The sequence below is a fragment of the Artemia franciscana genome, chromosome 3 (assembly GCF_032884065.1).
Source record: "Artemia franciscana chromosome 3, ASM3288406v1, whole genome shotgun sequence".
NCBI lineage: Eukaryota > Metazoa > Arthropoda > Branchiopoda > Anostraca > Artemiidae > Artemia > Artemia franciscana.
In genome coordinates this window covers 1,067,271-1,090,450 of record NC_088865.1, presented here as the reverse complement: position 1 = coordinate 1,090,450, position 23,180 = coordinate 1,067,271, and the positions used below count along the sequence as shown (strand labels likewise).

The following is a 23,180-nucleotide window of genomic DNA, read 5'->3' as shown; positions in this document are numbered from 1 at the left end:
TTTTCTGATGAGGGCTGTTGGATATTCAACCAAAATGTTCGCTTTTAAGATTTTACTCAAAATCTTTGTCTTCGAAAAAGTCCCAAAACTACATAACTGCTTTATTTTTTATTCAACTGAAATATGATATCATATTTGTCATTGCTTATATCCACAACAAAGATTTACCATATCTTGATTTTCCAACAGCAAGACGGGCTGGATACAAGTGTTATTTCTGCTAGGCATAGTTCCTGATAGGTTGAAAAAAAAAAAAACTCGACCAAGGAATTACCTATTAAAAAGGTTAAAGAAAACTTTCCTGATCTAACAAAGTAAAACTGCAGAATGAAGAAAAAACACATTTTTTTCTCCTAAGTCAAGTATATTTTCAATTAATCAGAAAATTCCTCCTTTAAAGTTTTGATTCTAATTTCGTTTTAAGTTTTATGTAATTATAATATATTTATTAGATTTTAATTTCATGTAAAAATCTTCCTTTTAAGCTTCAATTTTGTTTCAGTTCACTTTTAACTTCCTTCTTTTTAAGTTTATTAAATTTAAAACTTTTTGAGTTTTAATTCTATTTCTATTTTAATCTAATAAAAGGAATGTCCTTCAAATTTTAATTTTAACTTTTCCTTAATTTGAAGGTTTGATTTTGTTCTAACTTTACTTTAATTGAAAAATTTTCTTTTAAGTTTTAATTTGAATTTAATTAAAGCTCTTTTTTCAAATTTTAATGGAACACTTATTAGAATTTAGAATTTTAATTAAAACTGAACTTTTAATTTAAACTTCATATTTTTTTACTTTTAATTTGTTCCGTAAAATCAATTTGTAATTAGACTCATAAGCTTTCAATAATATTTCCCCTCTGTTTTATGTCAAAAGTAGGATAAAAAAAAAACTGTCTAAACTTTTAATGAGGCATTCCACGATACTGGAAAAATCTTCTGCGCATGTACATCAAGGCTCAGACACGTGGGTAGCAGTGGAGGCAGAAGTTTATTTAACCACTGCCATGTTAAAGATTGATTAGTTGGTTCAACTACTCACATATCAATATATACTAATTGGGTCCAATAATCAGTATTAAAATAACTTACACATCAACAGACATAAATCGAAGAAATTCAGACAAAAACATTAGACACATAAAAGTGACACAGCATACTGAAATAATTGCCCCTGTCACAGTTGGCTGAGTTAAGTCTTTGGGAACCTTTCTATATATGTCCAACCTGGAAGAAAAGAAAAAAAAAACATTATAAATACAATTACCCATTTTGTTTTTATTGTAGTAAACCAATAGACGCATCATCTTTTTTTTGGTTAAATCAAAAAAAAAATCCAACAATAAGCAAGAAGCAGTATAAAAACTTACAGAAAATTAGTAAGAGCAAAGGAATCAAATCTGAAACAAACAGATATTGCACTGAAAATGTCCGTTTTTGATGCTAAGTCAAATTCAAAGCGTACTGACACTCTAAGAGACTTGAGTTGGGCTAGCACTACAGGAGATTTGAGTTGGGCTACCACCTCCCTAAAAAAGAGCAGTCATTTGCCCTTTAATCGAAGTTTGATACATTTTGAACAATACAATTTTTTTATTAATGTATTTTTTATACATAAAACTTCATATTTTTACAATTCACATGGCTATTTACAACAACTTTCCATAAAAAAAATAAGTTTATATATAACTTCATGTTTTATAAAGTTAAAAAATATATATTAAATTATATATAAGCCTTTGTTGCCTCTGATTTATTTGTCCTTTTTTTTTACTGTTTTTCATATTTGGTAAATGACGTACCATGGATTTGGAACTAACGACTGCCTGTCCATGGATTATTCTTTATGGTTGACTGTGTATGGCTATGCTGTTTGACCTATGTAATTGTATGGATGATTAGGGTTAAGGCCTCATTCAAGTACTGATCTACAGTAATTACTAATGTAGGAAAACAGTCTTCCTTTTCTCCTTCTGTCTTTTTATTTATGTGTTTGTGCTGTTGAATTGGTGATTTCTTTTTTCATTATATGTATAAAGCTATATATATATATATATATATATATATATATATATATATATATATATATATATATATATATATATATATATATATATATATATATATATATATATATATATATATATATAATGAAAAAAGAAATCAACAATGCAACAGCAGAAACACAAAAATAAACATACACCATTAAAAAAAAAAAAAGACAGAAGGAGAAAGGAAGATTATTTTCCTACTTTAGTGATTAATATAGAGAAGTACTTGAATGAGGCCTTAACCCTACACATCCATACAATCACATAGGTCAAACAGCATAGCCATACACAATCAACGATAAATAATAATCCATGGACAGGCAGTCGTGTTATAAGTAAGTATGAGTTGTCATTTACCAAATATTAAGAACAATAAAAAAGACAAATAATTCAGAGGCGACAACCCAACACAAGAGCTCATCAGGAGAATACACACTTGCCTATAGGGTTTCCACACTTTAAATTCCCTATACAGGCGAGTGGCATGCCAACCATAAATTCCCTATGGTATCCCCGTGCTAGGTATCACCCCTGCAATATATGCCAATGAAAAAACAAATGTAAAACAACTAGGTAACTCCAGAGCATGCTTATCATATATATATATATATATATATATATATATATATATATATATATATATATATATATATATATATATATATATATATATATATATATATATATATACATATATGATGAAAATAGAAATCACTAATGCAACAGCCCAAACACACATAAAAAGAAAAAAAGACAGAAGGAGAAAAGGAAGATTGTTTTACAACATTAGTAATTAATATAGATCAGTACTTGAATGAGGCCTTAACCCTACTCATCCATACAATCACATAGGTTAAACAGCATAGCCATACACAATCAACCATAAAGAGTAATCCATGGACAGGCAGTCGTGTCGTAAGTAAGTATAAGCTGTCAATTACCACATATGAAAAATAAAAAAAAGTATATATATATATATATATATATATATATATATATATATATATATATATATATATATATATATATATATATATATATATATATATATATATATATATATATATATATATGTATATATACTGCTGGAATTTATATCGAACAATATCCAACGAATTTTTATATTAGTTTATTATTGAATTACGGGTGGATTTACATGGGGAAATTATTGAAATTAATAAATCACCTCTGTCAAGGAGAGTGCCTGTAGTTTTTAACTACATACACCAATCTGTTCTCAAGATATTGCATATATACTACTTTAATGGTATGGATCCACATACTCTCTTTTGATATACCTCTAAATCCTCCCATGGGTCAAAACCAGAGGTCCACTTGACCTCCTCCTCAGGATTCTCTGAAGGTTTCAAGTTGATCTCAAAAGTTATTCTTAAGATAAATTCTACATGTAAACAATTGGTAACTTGCACAATTTACAGCCCGTAACCAAAGCGCTATAGAGGTCAAGTCATTCCCAAAAGTATTTCTATTGAACCTTTTAACTTCTTGAGTAAAAGTGAGAATCTCATAATTTTGAGCAAATGTCTTGGGGGATGCAGGGTTTGCCAAAAAAAGGCAAGGCTAGCTACCTTGAAATAAGTTTTGACTCTATAAAAGAGCACTATACCTTTCAATATCCAATTCAAAAGGCCTATTCCTGCTCCCAGAAAAGCAGATATGATATTTTGATAACCTGGATGCATATAGTGTTTTTTTATTTAGCTTACCTCATCCCCCAAGTCATAATTCACCCCTCACTTGCTTCTCTGAAAATTCCCTGGAAGTCCCAAATTAAAACTCAAACTATTCCCAAGGTAGCGCAGATATGCCATTTTGATAGAATTTTGATTTATCTCAGAACTTAACTGTGCATAAATTATAAGTTCCAAAGGATTTTATAATACAAAATTGTTCTTTCAACATTGGCTGGAGACAAATTTTTTGCCCCCCCCCCATAACTGGCTCAAATTAAAAGTAAATATAAAAACAAGTTTTGAACTGAAAGTTAGGAGTAACTTTAAAGCTTAAAAGAAACAGAAATTGTTCCATGAATGAACAGTGGAGCTGTTCTCTTTTTTACCCCTTACTCTTTATGCCCAAGTTTGACTTCTTTCTCAATTCTATAAGAATGACTGTTGAAATACAAGGGTCATTTAATTGGGACAGGAAGATTTTTTGAAGCACTAAAAACTTTAGCTTAGTGAGAAAGAGGTACATGAGGGTAAAGTCCCATTCATGTATGGAATAATTGCTATTTTTTCAAGATTTATTGTTGCTCCTTACATCTTTTACTTTCCACATCTATTTTCTTTGTGTTTATATGAGTTGAACAGCAACTTTCCTAATTTGCAGAATCTACGTTAATGTTGACCTCTTGGGAGGAGCTCTGATTTTCCTCTGACCCTGAAGGTGGCTGTTGTCCCTGGGATGCTAAAGGCATATTTCTGTTTATTCCCTCTCAATTCAGAGCTTGATCATTCGAATATGTACTTGCCAAGTTGAAATCAAGAGCCTGTTCGAGTCTTTTTAAAAACAAAAAACATCAGCTACACTGGCAGGTTTACCAGTGCACATTATCCCATTTCACAGATAATGAGTGAGGAGATGGTTCATGTTGCTTCAAAATGGTTCCTTTTTGCCAGTGTGAGTCATGAGTTGCAAAGCTTGCAACTCATGAGTAGTTCAGCTGGTAATGCTAGACTGTCAATAGGAGTGTTTCTGTCCTCCAGAAGAGCTAAGTAGAGGTTCTTCTTGCATTCAAGTACCATGCTCACCAATCTGGACTGATTTTTGCTTAGTCTGTTTGATCGTGGGTAGTGTAGATTGGATGTCCCAATCTGTGGTGAATATTTACAATTCCTCAGATAATAAACAGAAGACTGTTATCTGATATGAAGGTCAGTGGAACATAATGTCTAAAAAACTACATCTTTAGTTTTGTTGTAACTAATTGAGAAGAAGTGGTGGGAAAGAAATCAACTCAAATGAATTGGCAGTAATAGTTGAAAGTAGCTACATAATTCTGTCCTGGAAATTCAAACAGGTCTCCTTCCATATGTTCAAAATAGAAAAGACAGTTTTGGGAATGAAACCATTGATTCTAATGCATGGTCAGGTTGATATTTCATGCAGTCTCAAGGCTGAGCATTGTGCTTTCTATATCTTTAAAAATGTTTTGCCAAAATACATCATATTTGGGCTTGCTCTTTCATCTTTACAATACTCAGACAGGAGTTGTGCAACTGCTTAACCCTTAGGTTACTGGAAATTATTGTTCAATTACTGTTGAGCAATACACAGTAAATGTGTACTATTTCACTCCAAAAATTCCCATATGACACTGATGGGCGGCCTGGCTAATCTTTGTTGAACACATCTACCAAGACTTTTGTCTCCTGGTTTTGTTTGGTATTACCTTAAAAAATTACCTTAAATCGCGGCTTGGAACAAATCTAAGGATTTCGTATGTCATTTACTCGGTTTTCTTTGACAGGAGCTGATCCAAAGAAGATATGCACTGCAAGCTCAGATTCTTTTTCTGAGTTTTGTCATCTGTCTGAGTCAAATGCAGCCTAGACAGTGCATCTGCCAGTGCAATCTCTGACCCATGAGAGTTCAACACACATTCACCATGTATCTGAGTGGCATGCATCATTTTCAGTAGAGAAGGGGGTACTTTGGTAACTTCAAATAGTTTCTATTGAGTGTGTTAAAGATTGGCTATGCTGTGCAGAATCAAGATATATAGTGTAGCCTGAATGACTATGGTGAATACTAAATAAAAAATGATATATGAAATACATTTAAAATGGGAATACTAACAGAACAAGTACTAACAGAACTTGTCAGCATTAATACAATTTATGAGTAAATGGGTTGAAACAAGATTGATACAAGGAAAAAAGCAGTTTTGTAAATATTTGTTTCCAATAAATTATAAATGCTGAAAATGCTAGGTACTCTACATATGAAGCAATAACTGCAAGCACCATTTCTCATTGAATCAACAGCTAATTGAACTAAGCAGCCATTCTAATCCAACACCAGCAGGGGAGGAGCATGATCTTGGTGTTAGGGTCAACTCTCAGCTAAATTTCTAACAGCATAATCTGTCAGCTGCTGCAGACACGGGGAAACATCATGGTACCATTAAAAGAATGTTTTTCAGTTGCAACCCACATTTTATAGGAGAGCTTTACACCTCTATGGTAAAAACAGTAATGGATTTGGGTATGGCACTGGCCTTTTTTCAATTCAAGAGAAACAAACAACTCCTTGAAGGTGCACAGCCACAAAAATATCATACAACTACTGAATATTTGGGTAGCAGTAGCCCATATCAGGTAATAAACCAACCAACCTGGTATAAGAATAATCAAATTCCATCCCTACTAGATATGACAATCGCTAACAACACAGGACTGTTAGTGAACAACGAGCACCTCACTCTTATTGGTGCCAGAAACCATGTCGGCATCTGCCTTGACTTGCTTCTTAGTCAACAAACAAACAATTATACTAAACAAACTTACACCAACTACAGCAAAATTAGGGAGATAATACAGGCAGTAGAATGGGACTAAATGATTGCCAAGGGAGACACTGAGCTAGTCTGGCAAAATTTCTAAGAACCCTCTGCTCCAAGCTGAGAGGACATGCACTTCAAGTTCATTTGTGAAGGCACCAGAAACACAGCTATTCCTGAACTGGCCTATTAAAAGGGCTATGAACCACAAGATGAAATATTTTTCAAAGTATAAGAATACAAATGTACACGCCGCTGAAATCACTTTGAAAGAGCAAGGAATAAACTGACGTAACTGACTAGACACTTGATAGCTGACTATGAGGATAACTTGGCATTGAACATCAAGGAGAACCCAAAGAGGTTCTGGAGATATGTATCTGTATCTATGCATCTATATTAATCTTAAAGATAAGATTCGTCAAACTATTCCATTGCAGCTCAACCCTGAAGCGAAAAAAGCCAGATCCACAGGACATTGAAAATTTGCTGAACAATAAATTTACATCCAGCTTCTCAGTGGACCCCCTGACAGGCCGCCATGCTCTGCAGGGTGGTTGAGCATCCAATGCCAAAAAATAATGTCACAATGTCACAACATTAAGAAAAGGCTGAATAGCCCAAACCCCAACACAGCTCCAGCCCTCACTACCATAAAATTCTTGGAAGACAATAGAGTCTGCTTGGAGGACGATGCAGCTTGTCATACCAAACCAACTAATACAGTCAATTGAAGTTGGTATTGTGCAGTTGTACACAAACAGCAACTCTATATCTTCTATATTTGGAGAAACCTATGCTGAAGAGAGCAAGAACAGCCATATTGGTACCAACCAGATATCCATCCTTAAACTTCTGAGGATAGGTGATTCAAGTATATGCACTCCCTACTGGTTCAAAATCAAAATCCTCCCCCCTAAGCTCTGAAGACCCCATCGCAAATTAGCATGGCTTCTAAACGTGATTGCAAACGGAGATTGTGTAGTCAAACCAAGTCGCTAGCACAGGATGCAAAATAGGCCTTGACCCAAACTCTAAAGCTGTTTTGTGTGATGGATGTGAAAAATGGCTCTGCATAGACTGCCTGTCCCAGGATGTGAAAAATGGCTCTGCATAGACTGCCTGTCCAAATGTCTGTCCCAGAGCATGAATTTTTTACAAAAATGTCGAGGGTTGGAGATATGCAGTGGGCTATTGCGAAAATAGTTAAGCACATGGTAGAGCAGCTCAAAAATAACATTACTGCTAGGATAGATGAAGTCAAAGAGCATGTTAATGACCAAGAACAAAACATGGCTGATAGGTGCACTCTTTCAGTGGTCAAAGAACATGTTTGCATAGCAATGCGGCAGGAAACACCAAAAATGAAACAGACTATTGACTCCCTCCTTGAAGATGAAATCCGCAGAATATCCAGACAGGAAAAAGACAGGGATAGGAGGAAATACAACATAGTTGCATATGATATCCCCTTGCAGTCAGGAATAGACAGCAATAAGGAGTTTGTAATAAAACATCTTATAGAGCAGTAAGTCATTACTGATGTAAGCACAAGCAATTTCAGATGGATTATGCTTACCAATAAGCCCTTAACCACCCAGCAACCCATCAGACAGGTATAAGTCACCAAGAATCCACCCCAAGTTGTCCCCCTCCCATCCTTTTCTCTGTCCAAAACTTAGATGTAAAAAAACGTATCTTACACAGATCTTATGAACTCTGACAAGAAATTCAGTTTTGGGCAGATGCATCCTGGGAAGACCAGGAAAAAAGAAAATCCTTGGCTGCTGAGCTCAGGCGCCAGACTGAGCTAGGCGAGCCAGACCTGACAATCAACTGTGGAAAGATTATTGCAAAATACTTGATCTGTCCAGGTGGAGGGCATTCCCACCAGGCTATGGTCTATTAGATGCCCTTCTACCAGTCCTGTAAGATGTGTAAATAGTAATACAGTCAATAGTAAAGAGCTGTTAAGTATTAATAAACTTTCTGAATCATCCTTTTTAAGTCTATCATGACTGGAAGTCCTGTTTTGTCCTTTGGCTCCTTCCAGATACCTATGAATAGCTTCTCTGACTTTTTTTTTTAATATCAAAATCACCTCCCAGAAATATTTTGAAACCATCCCCTCAGCCAAACGTCTTTAAAAATTATCAGTACCAATGCTGACAGTTTTTCAAATAAATGGAGCAAGGCCGCCTCTGTTCTTTTAAAAAACAACTAGCTCATATACTTGTAATTGTGGAAGTGTGCCCCAAATTTAATAATTCCAAACTTACAGAATCTTGTGTCAGCATCAATGATTGTAAACTTTTTTCAAATTTATTGGACCCTGATTGTAGGAGAGGAGTGGCTATTTTTGTAAGGGACAAGCTACAGGCAGGTGTTATTATTCCCACAAACAATTATAGACCTGGGATTGAAACAGTGTGTTTAGCTATAACTATTGACAAGAATATAACATGCTTTGGATCTGCATATCATAGCCCTAGTTCTCCAGGTCAGATTATTAGCAAAAATGCCCTTTTGGAAATGGTATCTGATATCTTAAAAATCAAATCTTTTGAGAGAATTATAGTTGGTGATTTCATCCTAACTGAAATTTTATGGATTGATGGATATGGGCCATCAAAAACACAAACTATGGGTTCTCCCTTTGCATCTTGTCTATCAAAACATTATCTATACCAAGCTGTGAATGAGCCTACAAGAACTTGTAGCAATCAGAATTCATCCCTTCTTGACCGAAGTTATTGTTTCTAGTCCTGAGATATTGATAAGCAATGATTACCTGCCCCCCCCTTGGAAAAAAACAACCATGTTACAATTCTCTCTATAATTGTTATTCACGGTGAATGCAGAATATTGATTTGCCGTGCTTGAAGCTCTGCTTATTAACGTACATGCCCGTGCTTATAATTATTTGCTTGCTTATATATGTTCTTGTTGTAGGTGCTTGCTTGCTTATATTATTGCTTGCTTATATATGTTCTTGTTGTAGGTGCTTGCTTGGGTTTCCATTAAACCATTAAACTAAACCGAAGATATTGCATGGTGTCAGAAGTAAAACAGTAAACATGGACAGCACACCACATCAGTCCTTGGACTGGTCATCGACGAACCTAAAATCGGCCTGGAAAAGGTTCAGACCAACACTGTTATGTTCTCCGGACCACTGGAAGGCAAATCCCAGGCTGTCCAGTGTTCGTATCTATTGATATGGGTTGGTGATAAAGGAAGAGACATTTTCAGCACATGGACTCCAACAGATGCCAAGACAAACAGGGTTCAAATATACCTTAATAAATTCGGAGCCCATGTTGAACCCATATCAAACCCCATAGTGACAAGATTTACTTTCCACAAGCGAGACCAAGGTAACGAAAACATTGAACAATATGTGACCAACCTCAAGTTAATTGCTAATGACTGTGACTTTGGTACCAGCAGAGATTACCTGATAAGAGATCGTCTTGTCTTTGGAGTTAAGAGTGACAGGATTATAGAGAAATTGCTAAGTGAAGGAGGGACATTAACCCTTGCCAGAGCAATAGAGATTTGCCGTGCCATCAAATCAGTACAGGAAACCCAAGCGCAAATGACAGCTGCTAATAAGACTTCAGTGCCCATGATGAAACAAGAGATAGATGCCCTGAAGAAACAGTACAACAACAAGGAATGCTATTTATGTGGTGCACCTTATACCAAGAATCATAACTGCCCAGCCAGGGGCAAAACATGTTCAAAATGCAACAAACTGAATCACTTCGCCAAAGTATGTAAAAGCAAAGGTGTGAATGAAATAAGCCAACAAGAAGCAGGAACAAGTGCAAGTGAGTTCATGATTGACACTGTCAACAGCATGCTAGTGAAACACGCAGATGGGCCAGATGCTGTAATAAGAATTGTTGACCAGAAACTAGACTTAGTCTTCAAAATAGACACAGGAGCTGAAGCAAATGTTCTTCCGGTCAGCAACTATAATAGCATGGTACCTAAACCTCGTTTGCAACCAACAAAAGACATTCTTACAAGCTACTCCGGAGAAAGATTACAGGTTTTGGGGTTTGTAGAGCTATGCATCTGCTACAAGGAAGGTGAGAAACAGGTTCACCAGTTTCATGTGGTCAACACTGATCGCAAGCCAATCCTTAGCAAAAAGACAAGTCAGAATATGAAAATGATCAAATTCATTCTGAATGTACAGAACGAACCTGCAACCTCAATGAAACCCGAAACGGCCAGAATACTGGAGGAATATGGAGATGTTTTTGAAGGTGTAGGAAAACTCCCAGGGAAGTGTAAAATCCACTTGAAAGAAGGAGCTGTACCAACAGTACAACCACCAAAAAGAGTTCCATTTGCCCTACAAGAAAAACTCAAAGAAGAACTTGATCGCCTTGAAGTCATGGGCATCATTGAGAAGACAACTACACCAACTGAATGGGTAAAATCAATCGTAGTCGTCCAAAAACTAAATGGATCTCTTAGGATTTGTTTAGATCCTGTCGACCTAAACAAATGGGTGCAGCGTCCTTACCACCCAATACCATTGTTTGATGATGTAGCAGCAAAATGTTCAGGATCTAATACATTTTTTAAATTGGCCGCAAGACAAGGATACTGGCCCATGGAACTAGATGAGGAGTCATCCCTCCTAACCACCTTTAGCACTACATTTGGTAGATATTGCTGGAAGCGATACCCATTTGGAGTCAAATCAGCACAGGACGAGTTCCAACGGAAGATGGAGGAAGTCTTCAAAGGACTCGACATTGGACTCATAATAGATGACATTGCTGGAACAGCAGCAAATACAGAAGACCATGATGCTAAGTTGAGGCTGGTATTACAGCGAGCCAGAGAAAAGGGAGTAAGGTTCAACCGAGATAAGTGTATTTTTGATGCTCTAAGCATTCCATACTTCGGGCACTTGCTGACCACTGAAGGGATCAAAGCAGATCCAGAGAAGACAAAGGCAATTGCGAATATGCCAGCACCAGAATCACACGAACAGCTACAGGTGCTCCTAGGCATGTACAATTATTTAGCAAGATACATCCCAAACCTCTCCACTCTAAACCACCCACTCCGTGAACTGTCTAAATCCAAAACTTACGACTGGACAGCCCAGCATGAGAATGCGAGGAAGCAAATCCAAGCCTCAATCTGCAAAAACCTACCATACTTTGACCATAAGAGCAGAAACGTAGAAGTCATAGTGGACGCCTCTCAACATGGGCTAGGGGGCCAACTAGTCGTCGACAACAAAACAGTTGCCTTTGGATCCCAGTCCCTCAGCGGAGCAGAAAAACGGTATTTGCAAATTGAGAAATAAATGCTAGCCGTAACATACGCTTGCAAACACTTCCGCCAATACATATACGGTGAACAACCACTGTAACCACCGACCACAAGCCTCTTGAGTCAATACTTAAGAAGCCCATATCCAAGGCTCCACCACGACTTCAAAGAATGATGATAGCAGTTCAGAACTATGACATACAAGTCATATATCACCCAGGCTCCGAGATTCCGGTTGCAGAAGCCCTTTCTAGATTACACTTGCCCGAAACAGATCCAGACACACAGCATGACTCCAAATTTGCAGTACCCAGCTTTCTCAGATCTGTCCCAATCCGCGACAACAAAATCCAACAAATCATAGAGCAAACAAGGATTGACCAAAACCTACAAGTGCTGGTCAAGACCATCACTGAGGGATGGCCCGATCATTGCCATGAATGCAACACTGCAATACTCAAGTTTTGGAATCACAGAGATGAACTAACATACATGGATGGCGTGATTCTGAAGGGCGACAGAATCATAATCCCAGAAACACTGCAGAATGACATTTTAAACCAACTACATGCTTCCCATCTAGGAATGGTCAAAACCAAAGAACGAGCCAGGATGGTAGTGTTCTGGCCAAACATTACAAAAGATATTGAGAACATGATTGGCAGCTGCAGTACTTGTTGTACTATGGCACAAAACCAAGTCAAAGAGAGTATGATGACATCTCAAATCCCCACACATCCATATGAACATGTTGGAACGGATATTTTCGAATTCATGGGAGTTCAGTATTTAGTCACTGCTGACTATTACAGCAGGTTCATTAAAGTCGATAAGCCAACAACTAGCACATCACAGCAAGTGATCACCAAACTGAAAGCCCACTTCACCAGACACGGAATCCCGAAAAAACTGACGTCAGACAACGGGACTCAGTTTTCGTCGAAGGAATTCAGAGATTTTATTGACAAATGGAGCACTGACCACAAAACGTCAAGCCCAAACTATCCACAGTCAAATGGATTTAGCGAAAAACGGTACAGACAGCAAAAAGGATCATGTCCAAAGCCATAGAACACCAGTCTGATCCGTACTTAGCCATGCTGGAGTACCATAACACACCAGTCGATGGGCTAGCCTCACCAGCACAGTTGCTGATGAGCTGACAACTAAGATCCGTTTTACCCGTTCTTCCCAGACACTTAAATTCCAAGGTCATCCCACCCTCATCTTTCCAACAAGCCAGAGAAATACAACAGAAACTACAAACGGAGTCGTATAATAGACACTCAAGGGACCTAAAACCACTGCTCAAGGATCAGACTGTGTGGGTGAAGCTCAACCACAATGCTAGGTGGCAGAAAGCACTGATACTGGAAAAATACGAATATGCGCCACGATCCTACATTCTTCAAACAGAGAATGGAAAGGTCTACAGACAGAACAGGCGACAGATCAGAGAGGGAAACCAAAGTATGTCCACCAAGCCGCAGTTTGAAGCAACGTCCCCGGAACCCAGCATACCTGGAGATCAATCCCACGTATCTCCTCGTGCCCAAATAGGAATTGTACATCCACATAGCATCCCGTCAAGTCCCACAAATTTCCCAACGCCACCTCGTGCTATAACTACACCCGCCGAAAGATTTGCTACACCACTAGCAGATACTGCCACTGCAGAGTCTCCTTCACGATCCCCTTCACACCTAACCCAACGACCAAGACAGCTGCTATGCAGCACCACGCGTTCTGGGCGAATTACAAAGCCACCCACCAGGCTCAACCTTTGATGTTATCAACAAAAGAAGGAGGATGCAGAATATTGACTTGCCATGCTTGAAGCTCTGCTTATTAACGTACATGCCCGTGCTTATAATTATTTGCTTGCTTATATATGTTCTTGTTGTAGGTGCTTGCTTGCTTATATATGTTCTTGTTGTAGGTGCTTGCTTGGGTTTCCACTAACCATTAAACTAAACCGAAGATATTACAGTGAACAAACTACTTATAAGCATTGCTCATTTATTGATTATAAAGCTGTATGTAGAGATTTACCATGTGTTAACTGGACCTTTAGTTTTTAATCTTGAGACATCTTGATAAATCTTCAAAACTTTATTACTTAGAGCTGAATTGAGAAATACTAGCATCAGGAGGACGCTAATGTAGTGCCCCCTCCCCTGATGTAGTGGTGGACTTGTGGTTGGGTCCACTTGCTCTTGTTTGGGTTGGGATGAAATTTATTTTTTTGTAATTGATTTTTACTTGTTTAGTTTTTATTAAGTTTTTAATTATTAATACTGTTTCTTTTTGCAAACAAGCTTGAAATAAGGTTTTAGTTACTTTGTAAAGTCTGCCATACAAGTATTTACTGCCAAAAAGTATACAATTAAATTTAGGTTTATCAAGGGTTTTGTGACTGTTTTACCACAAAACCAACTGAGAGGCAAAAATCTTCATTTTGTAATACCAAGGAGGGAAATTTAAAATCCTATCTTCTTTAGGCTGTCGAAATGATATTTCAGGATTATGCTGTCACAACAGGGCTGAAAAGCAAAATATTTAATTATGTTTACTGTCAAAAATTAGTTTTCGAGTCTTGCTATAGCACTGAGGCAAAGAATATCAATACTTTTTTTGGCTGCTTATTTTGGTTTTTTGGGTTTGCTTTTTTTGTGAAGCAGGGTGGTTTTCACAACATTGATGTTTTTTAAGGGATTTGTATAATAGGAAGTAAATGAGGGAGAAGTACAAAAATTATTAAAATTTAAATTTTGGAAAGCAAATGGTGGCCACTTTACTGCCTATTTTCATCTAATGAAAGCTCTACATAGTATGACAAATCACCCATGTTCATCCTAAAACATTAAAATAAAGTTCATACTCTTTAAACTTTAATAAAGGTTTATGTAAGTATATACTTAAAACTAAGTATATGAGGCAAAATACTCCCTCAAAGGTTGCAGCAATCATTTAAGAGGAATAGATTTTCGAAAAAATGTTTATAATAGAAGGCAAATAATTATGTGTTTATTCATTTTTTTTATCTAGCTGCTATAGATTGGTCTTTGAATTCTCAGTCTGGATCAGTGGAATGGCATTGATTCTTCTCAAACATTAAAAAAAAAAGATAAAAAGGGGAAATTCACAAAACTTGGGTTAACCACAGACACAGAATACAACTACAATATTACCTCAGAATTTCTCATCTTCTCAAGGCCAACCAGTCACAAAATATATTTATGTTTTGTAAAGGAATTGAATATGTTTGTCCATAAAATTGTCTAAACTGCTATATATACCACTGAGGATTTTTATATTTGTTTTGGCACATGCCATTCAACCACATTTCCATGATTAGTTGTTTATGAATCAAAATTTTTAGAGGACAATTCTCTTACTTAATGCTAAATCTGAGTCAAATTTCAAATTTGTATTTTTGTGCTCAACAGACACATCAAGATTTAAGTGTTTAAATTGAAAGTCTGAAAATATCAAGATTAAAAAAAAAAGCAATAATAATTAGAAATCTTAACAGCTTGAAACCCAGAGAATTTAAATCACCAATCTATACCTATCAAATACAAAGATAGTAAACACATGATTATTTGTATTTCAACTCATATACTTAGTTTGAAGCACATACCTACATGTATCTTTAATAGAGTTCTTATTTTTTTGATGAATTTGGTCTTTTTTGAATATTTTAGGATGAATAGAAGAGGAAATACTAACAAAGAGCTCTAAACAGACAGGACCAGACTGACAGTACTGGCCATTATAAATGTTCACCAAAATATTGAGGTAGACATCAACCATTTAATAAATAGATATGATGGGAGTAGAACAGTAACAGAGACTTTTTCTTATGAAATTGTTAATTCAGTAATTTAAGCAAAATATATAGAACTTTAAAAAGCAGAAAGATGCACTTCATTGTTAAGAAAAGTAAAATTTTAATAAATTTAATAAAATTTATAGCTAATAAATTTTTGAGATTTTGTCAAAGTTGACACCATTTATTAAACACTATTTTTAAAAAGAAACATGGATTAGCTGATGTTTTATTGCCTATACTTAAAACCCTCATTTGAAATGTCTCCTATACATTTCTATTTCTTTGTTCTGTTTTTTTTTTACCCTCTAAAAGAACTAGTAGTATCTAATGTCTAATATATTTTTTACAAATATACAAATTGTATCTTTATCCTCATTTTCCACTCTTTATCACTATCATTGTTACTAAGCAATGCCATAAAGTTAGGTGACATGGTAAATGGTCACCTAACTTTGACCTATACAAATTGTCAACAAGAGTGAATGACCATAACAGATGCTACAATACCAATTAGATTTTTTTTTTTCATAATAAAAAGCTAAAGTCACTTACTATAGTGATCAAAAATTATGCAGAAAATATTGAATGTCACATATTTTTTTTATAGATGGTGAACAGCTTTTTATTTTTTTTATGGCAGGATGGTTTTTATAACTTACTATTTTTGTAGCAATATTTCTATACCATTTTAATTTCAGCAAAACTTAAACCCTCACCAGATTTTAGATCAAATTTATGACCCCTCCCTAAGGAAAATCCTGGATCTGCTCCTGTTATACATAACAGTAAAAATTAAAATCAAATTATGAAAACAAACTGGCTCAACAAATCAAGGTAAATCCCTAACTCTTTTGGAGGCATGCATCAACTAAGCAAGAGCTCATATGGCACCTGTGACAAGGTTGGAACCTAAAACTAGACTTGGTGGCAGAGTTATATATTTTGCTGTTCTTTACTTATTGGCAATTATTATAAAGATAAACCTGCAAATACAAGTGTTCCTGTCATCTCTTCTTGTTTGCTATTGTAACATTAGTCCCATTCAGTTTCATCCTCTAAAATCTCTCCACTGTGTTTTCCAAGATTTCTGGTTTCACTCTTCAACACATTGGAAATATATAATTTAGACATTGGTATATAATTGCACAATAGACAGGGAGAGGAGGGGGGAGAAGTATAGCAAAATTGCAGGCAAAATGAATCAACTACAATTACTGTGTATATTATGATGTAAGAATTGTGTTCTTAATATATTTCCTGGTATAAGCCTAGGCTATATTAGGGGCTATTAAGAAGGAAATTTATTGAAAAAAACAAGGTTGCCTAAATGTTTAATTTGATTGCAAGCTGTCTAAACTGGAATCTATGCTGCAAAGAAGCATAGTTTCCATACTATAGTACTTAGAAATGCTAATTCTAGGAACACATGCATTTCTGATTGACCCTTCTCCTCCATGGGGCAAACCAAAAATGCATAAAGTGGGCTTGCTTACAGGTAACATTACCTTTAAGGCAAAGCATATTGGTCTGTGAGCCCTGCAGGCAGAGAGGAAGGCCTGCATTCTATATTTCTTTAATAAACCTTTTTTGAGGTTCTATTTCAACTTTATCACTCTTTGTTGAATATAGCCAATATAGAATACAGACCTTGCCCTGCTGCCTAGAGGACTCATGGACTAATAAGCTTTGCTCTATAGGTAATGTCAGCTGTTAACAAGCCCACTTTTTGTGTTTTTAGTCTCATTGGAGAGGTAGTTTAGAAAGCTACAAAATGGATGTGCTTCTCTAATAATGAAAAAGAAACAATAGACAATCATCAGAATATTGTTATATGCACTTTAAACAGCTTTTGAAAAAACTAAATATTTACCAATAACAATTCTTAGGATAGCCTACTACATGATAGCCTAGATGCAGAGTAGGCCTAACTGTAGTTAACATATTTTAACTGTAGCTCCACCATACTTACCCCCTAATTTATAAACATGTAGCCATGTTTCTTTTTTAACAGCCCCACTTCTAGGCTTATAGCACAACTTTAAGCATACAATTGGCAAATTAAAAATACCCCTTTTTATTTTAGTAAGTCCCTTTCTGTAGGGACACTAATCTGCAAACCTGACTTTATAAGTAATAGTAATAAGCCCATAATTTTTTTTTTAATGAATACTTTTGGAATAGCGTGCACTTACCTTTTAACGTCAAATTTCATCTCTCTGCTTGAAAACTTGGAAAATTTAAATTCTCTGCTGAAAATGCACTGTTGCCGGTAAATAAGAAATACCGAAATTAATACCGATATTGGTCATTAAATAAAGAAAATAGTATTTTCAAATAAAAATGAAACGTGGAGGGCAGTTGCTCTCTGATCTCTTTTGATTCTTGAAAGTGAACTAGAACTTTAAATTTTCAATCAAATGAGTATAAAATAAATTTATATGAGCAGCCTTCTTATAAGAGCCAAATATACACAGGGCGTAACTTAAAACACTGCCCCGAGGCCCTTGGGGGTTTTGTCAACCCTAAAGTTCTTATTATCTAATGTCTGAACTATTTTAAACAAAATGGCTACCTCAAAGTTTTTATCATATGTATTTGGAGAAGAAGGGCTTGGGGAGGCTAGCTGAATTCTTATATCTTTTGACTTCAAAGTCAACTAGAAACTTTTGAGTTCCAATTAAATAAGCCCTCTCTGAAGTTTATACGAGTATCCCTTATATAAGAACCACCTATGCCCACCGGCATAACTTACAACGTTTATTCCAAGCCCTGGGGGTGCTTTGTCCTCCCGGGAGTTTTATTGTCTGATGTTTGAACTATTTTTTAACAAAATGCTTATCTCAAAATTTTTATCGGATGAGTTTTGGGGGAAATGCTATAGGGGGATTAAATGTCTTCTGATCTCTTTTGAATCTTAAAAAGTAAACTAGAACTTTTAATTTGTAATAAAAAGAGTCTTCTCTGAAGTTTATACGAGCATCCTTTCTAAAAGAAATATATATGCTCCCAGGGCACCTGACCATGGGCCCTGTGGGTTTTGTCGATCCCAGAGATTTTTTTTATATGATATTTTAACGAAACGGCTATCTCAACGTTTTTATTGGATGCATTTGAAGAAAAGGGTGTGGGAAGGGCTAAATTCCGTCTGATCAGTTCTGATTCTTAAAAAGGAAACTATAACTTCCGATTCCAAATAGAATAAGGCCCTTCTCAAATTTATACGACGATCCCTTTTGTATAAAGAACCTTGGAAGAAAAAAATAAATAGTAAAATATTGGAGTCGTATGGCCTTTGCTATATACAATGCTATAATGTTGGCTCTGAATATTTAGGGACAGAAATGGCTGATGGATTAGTAGCAGAATTAATTCGGCATTTCTAAATAATATAATATTGCTACCGGTGGTGTTGCTCTTCATTCCATAAGTGACTAACTTGAAGTGAATTTACGGTAAATGCTTCAACAACTCATGCATAAAGGTGTTTCAAATACATTGCAACCTCAGATTCAAAGTCACAAAGGTAATGAAAAACACATAAGTCATGTAACTGTGGTCAGATTCCTTTTGTATTATACTGTCCTAAAGTAAGAAGTATTTGTCAAGTTTTTCCGATACATCATCAGTGGTATTAGCGCTTTCGCTTTTAGGTTGGTACTTTCAAGTTCGGATATTTTTATTGGCTGCTAAAGCACTTCCTTCTGAATGTGCTATGCACTTACCATGAGACCTGATACTTTCTCGAATAAATTTCTGTTTTGCTTTCCTAAATAATAGGTCAAGGGTGTTCATGTAATCATTATACCTCTTATTACTTAGATCAGGGTCTATTTCTCTATTTCTTTACCCAAAAAATCTGTATTTTTTCTCAATTTGTTTAATTTTGAGGTCTTGGAGGAAAGTCTTCGATAATAATAATTTTCAAAGCTTGTTTTAGAGTGACTCCATTATAGGCACAGGAAAACAAAATCATTTATGTAAGGTATACTTAACAATTCCCTCATTACGTTTTATACTGAGAGTAAGAAACTAATGCTTCACTTCCCTATTTAAAAGAAAAAAACAATGCTTTGCTTGCAATTTGTTTGGTTAAGAAATTTACTTATTAAAAATATCTTTTCTGCATTTGGATTATCAAGTGTGCCTCGATTGGTTAGGATTATCATTTATTTTCTTAGTTCTCTTAATCTCTGCTCAAGTAATAATCTATTCTTTTTATTATATAAGAGATGAAATTTTTGTTAAACACTTTATACATATAACATTAGGATTCAAAGGGCTAATGAGAGCATGGCTTGTAGCAGAAACATGTAGCAAAATAACTTGTAGTAGAGAACATTATATCTAGAAAAAGAGCTTATTGGTGTGTTCGCTTTGTGAAATAAAGCACTAATATCTAAAAAAGCTAAATCCGCAGTGATGTAGATTTTTATTCAATTCACAAGAATAATGCCAAACTTCAATTTTTGGTTGCTTGAATATAAGTTTTTTCGGACATCCATTTGGTAGTTAACAGTTTTTGTTATTATGACAAAAATAGAATTATTGGCTGAAAAAAATTGTTTGGTAACAATTTATGGGACCAAAAAGGTGGGCAGGAAATTTAAAAGCCAAAAGTTTAGAAGTAAAGCAGTCAATTCAGTCATATGGAGGTGCAATTGGTTTTACATCAGGTTGGTAATACCAAACCTAGATATCAAACTTGGCTGTAGCAACGCACTGCACGGCCGACACAGAGACCATAGTAGTCAAGAGGCGTCGTTGATCCAAATACTATAAAAATTTTGAGAAAGCCGTTTTATTAAGAATACTTGAAAGATCCGATAAATATGCCTTTGGGGATACACTGGCTCCTTAGTCCTGCTGTACGCTATGCAGTTAATTATTGTTCACACACAATATTTGTATCGAGAAAATACACTAGATTTGTTTCAGGAGAAATTTTCAGCAGGGATGATTTTCCACGGATGAGGAACATTCTGCAGAAAATACTCCCGTAAGCTCGTAGCATAAGTAGCAATAGTAACAAGTAGTTACAGTCGCAGTCATAAGCTGTCAAAACCAAAGGTAGTCGCACTCACAAGTATTCAAAGGCATAAGTAATCAAAGTCATTTCCAGCTCAAGTATTATGTTTCTTTGTATTGGTAACAAAAAAATTTTGTTACCTAACAATTCAGTTTCTACTGACGGCGGAAAAAAAACATTAAAAGTTTTTGTCTGAACGGCGAAAAAACCCTTTGACCCTGCCCGTGTCAGTTCGGCAGATTTGTGCAAGCCTATTCAAATCAATGAAATATGCTTAAAATTTGAGAAATAGGATAAGGCTAATTGCTGTCTTAACTTGAGGACAGATTGTTATTGCGTCCAAAAAATATCAGAGAATAGTTTGTTGAGTGAAGTTTACAATAAAGTATGGCATCTACATCAAAGGTAAGTTAACAAATCTTTTGTTAAGTGTTTATTTAATCTTTTGGCTGAAAGATAAACTGGTAGGGCTGTAGTTGAAGGGCTTCATGCTACTTATAAAGCTGTAGGGTAAACTTAGAGTTGTTTAGATTACTGATCTAGGAAATAGCTAAACATACCACTCAATGCCTATTTATGCTTAAACAGTTTACTCATAATTTCAACATAAGCCCTTTTTGGACACTCAAAGATAATTCCTTTTTCTCTTATTTTAGATAATGCTTATGTACCTCTGTTGGCATCATGATCAGATTCTAGCCAAGCTGCTCTTTACTAGGCTATCTTAGAAAATGGGTAGGAAAATGGAGCCTTAAGGCATGGATCTACAGATTAACATAGGCTATTTCCCAGGACTGACATTTGTTGACCTTCAAATGTCTATATGTTCAAAAGTTAAACCTTGGAAAATAGGTCTTCTGTGTAAACAAAGTACACAATAAGTGTTTCAGCTTTACAGCTTTGCTTAATCCTAATTTATGATGTCTCAAAGATCTACAAATAAACTTGCTAAAATTAGAAAAAAAACCTGACTGTTGAAATCCTAATCACACAACAAGAATTAGATTTTAAAAGTAAATCAAGAGAAAAAGAAACTGAAAATTAATGTTTAATGTATTTTTGTCCAAATTGTAATAGGTATAAACTTGTCAAGTAGGCAAATTTTTAAGACATAGAAATCACAAGAGGGTTTGAATATTAGCTTGGCAACCCCTCCCAAGGGTGTATTTTTGGCCCTGGATTTATTACTTAAAGTTTCATTGTCATAACCTAACCACTTTCAAAATTACTGAAAAGTAGCTTGTCTAGAATCTTACAAAATCTATTAACTAGAGTTATTGGTCAATGTTGATTTTACCTGAACAATTGTTTTGGGTCATGAAACTATTGTTAATAGATACATTTTGACTTTTTGAACATCTTTTCTCTGTTGCAAAACTACCACAAACTCACCATTATGGAGTTATTATATATTTGCACATTAGGGGGGAAGGGGGTACAGCATAGCATATATTAAATATAGCAATGGTTAGTTTACATATTTAATATATGCTATGCTTTACCCCCACCCCCCTAATGTGCAAATATATAGCCCAAATTTGTTTTGAAACTATTACAGATTCACAATTTCAAATATCTGATCAATGAGAACAGAAATGATTGCAATTCTATATGTATAAATACAAGAATATTTGGGCTGGAATAACTCCATAATGGTGAGTTTTTGGTAGTTTTGCAAGAGAGAAAAGATGTTCCAAAAGTCAAAATGCATCTATTACCAATAGTTTTATGACCCCAAACAATTGTTCAGGTAATATCAACATTGACCAAATTATTATGCATACAATGAAGTAAGAATTGTTGTTTCTAACCTTTTATATAGGCTTATTGTTAAATTTGTAAGTAAAGTAAATATTATATTGAGAGATACCACTCAAAAAGCTTTTGAGTGGTATGTTCATGTTATTCCTTGGTTGGTAGGCAGGCCTAATTTAAACTGATCCAAATTTACCGGTAGCAGATTTGGGTGAACCAAACTTTTCAGAAATGAATCTAGGATATAAAATACACCCAATGAAGGTGAGTAAATTTATAGTTTACAGCATTAATTTAATTGATTATTTAGCAGGAGGAAAGCCAATACATTTCTGGATGCCTTTTCTTATGTTCTTTCATATTTCAATTATTGCATTGAGGGGAAATTCTGTTGTGAGTCTTTAAAGGGTTGAAAACATCCCATTGTACCCAAAAGTGTGAAAGCATGTTTCAAAAACAAAATTGGTTAGTGAGAAAAAATTGCCTGTTGTAGCTGATTCAGCATAATTTTTATTGTCCTTAGTGTTTGTAGTAAAATGCTATTTCAAAAACTAATTTACAGGAACTTTTAAAAAGAACTAGAAACCCCTCAAATTTATGTCAATTATTCTATAACATCATTTTGATGGGTTTCTAGTTCTTAAAAGCTCCCATGGTTTTTTTTTACATTACATTTTACTATTGAAAG

At 35.2% G+C, this 23,180-nt stretch overlaps 2 protein-coding genes across 10 annotated transcripts in view; one reads left to right on the top strand and one right to left on the bottom strand.

Moving 5' to 3' along the window:
* Nucleotides 1-17,969, bottom strand: part of LOC136024722 (endoplasmic reticulum-Golgi intermediate compartment protein 1-like) — a 57,530-nt gene extending 39,561 nt beyond the window's left edge. For 2 of the 3 annotated variants that reach the window (XM_065700149.1, XM_065700151.1), the window contains exons 1-2: nucleotides 17,904-17,969; nucleotides 1,089-1,223 (exon numbers count right to left, since the gene is read on the bottom strand). In XM_065700149.1, coding sequence (XP_065556221.1) covers nucleotides 1,089-1,223; nucleotides 17,904-17,923 — 155 coding nt within the window. In that variant the 5' untranslated portion in view covers nucleotides 17,924-17,969. Of the gene's footprint in view, nucleotides 1-1,088; nucleotides 1,224-8,275; nucleotides 8,460-17,903 lie in introns of those variants that run through there. The other variant, XM_065700150.1, reaches the window with a different exon arrangement.
* Nucleotides 17,970-20,973: 3,004 nt separating this feature from the next.
* The window catches only part of LOC136024721 (ATP-dependent RNA helicase abstrakt-like), an 83,473-nt gene continuing 81,266 nt past the window's right edge, over nucleotides 20,974-23,180 (top strand). For all 7 annotated transcript variants that reach the window (XM_065700141.1, XM_065700145.1, XM_065700142.1 and 4 more), the window contains exon 1: nucleotides 20,974-21,142. In XM_065700141.1, the coding sequence (XP_065556213.1) occupies nucleotides 21,125-21,142 (18 nt within the window). In that variant the 5' untranslated portion in view covers nucleotides 20,974-21,124. The remainder of the gene's footprint in view (nucleotides 21,143-23,180) is intronic.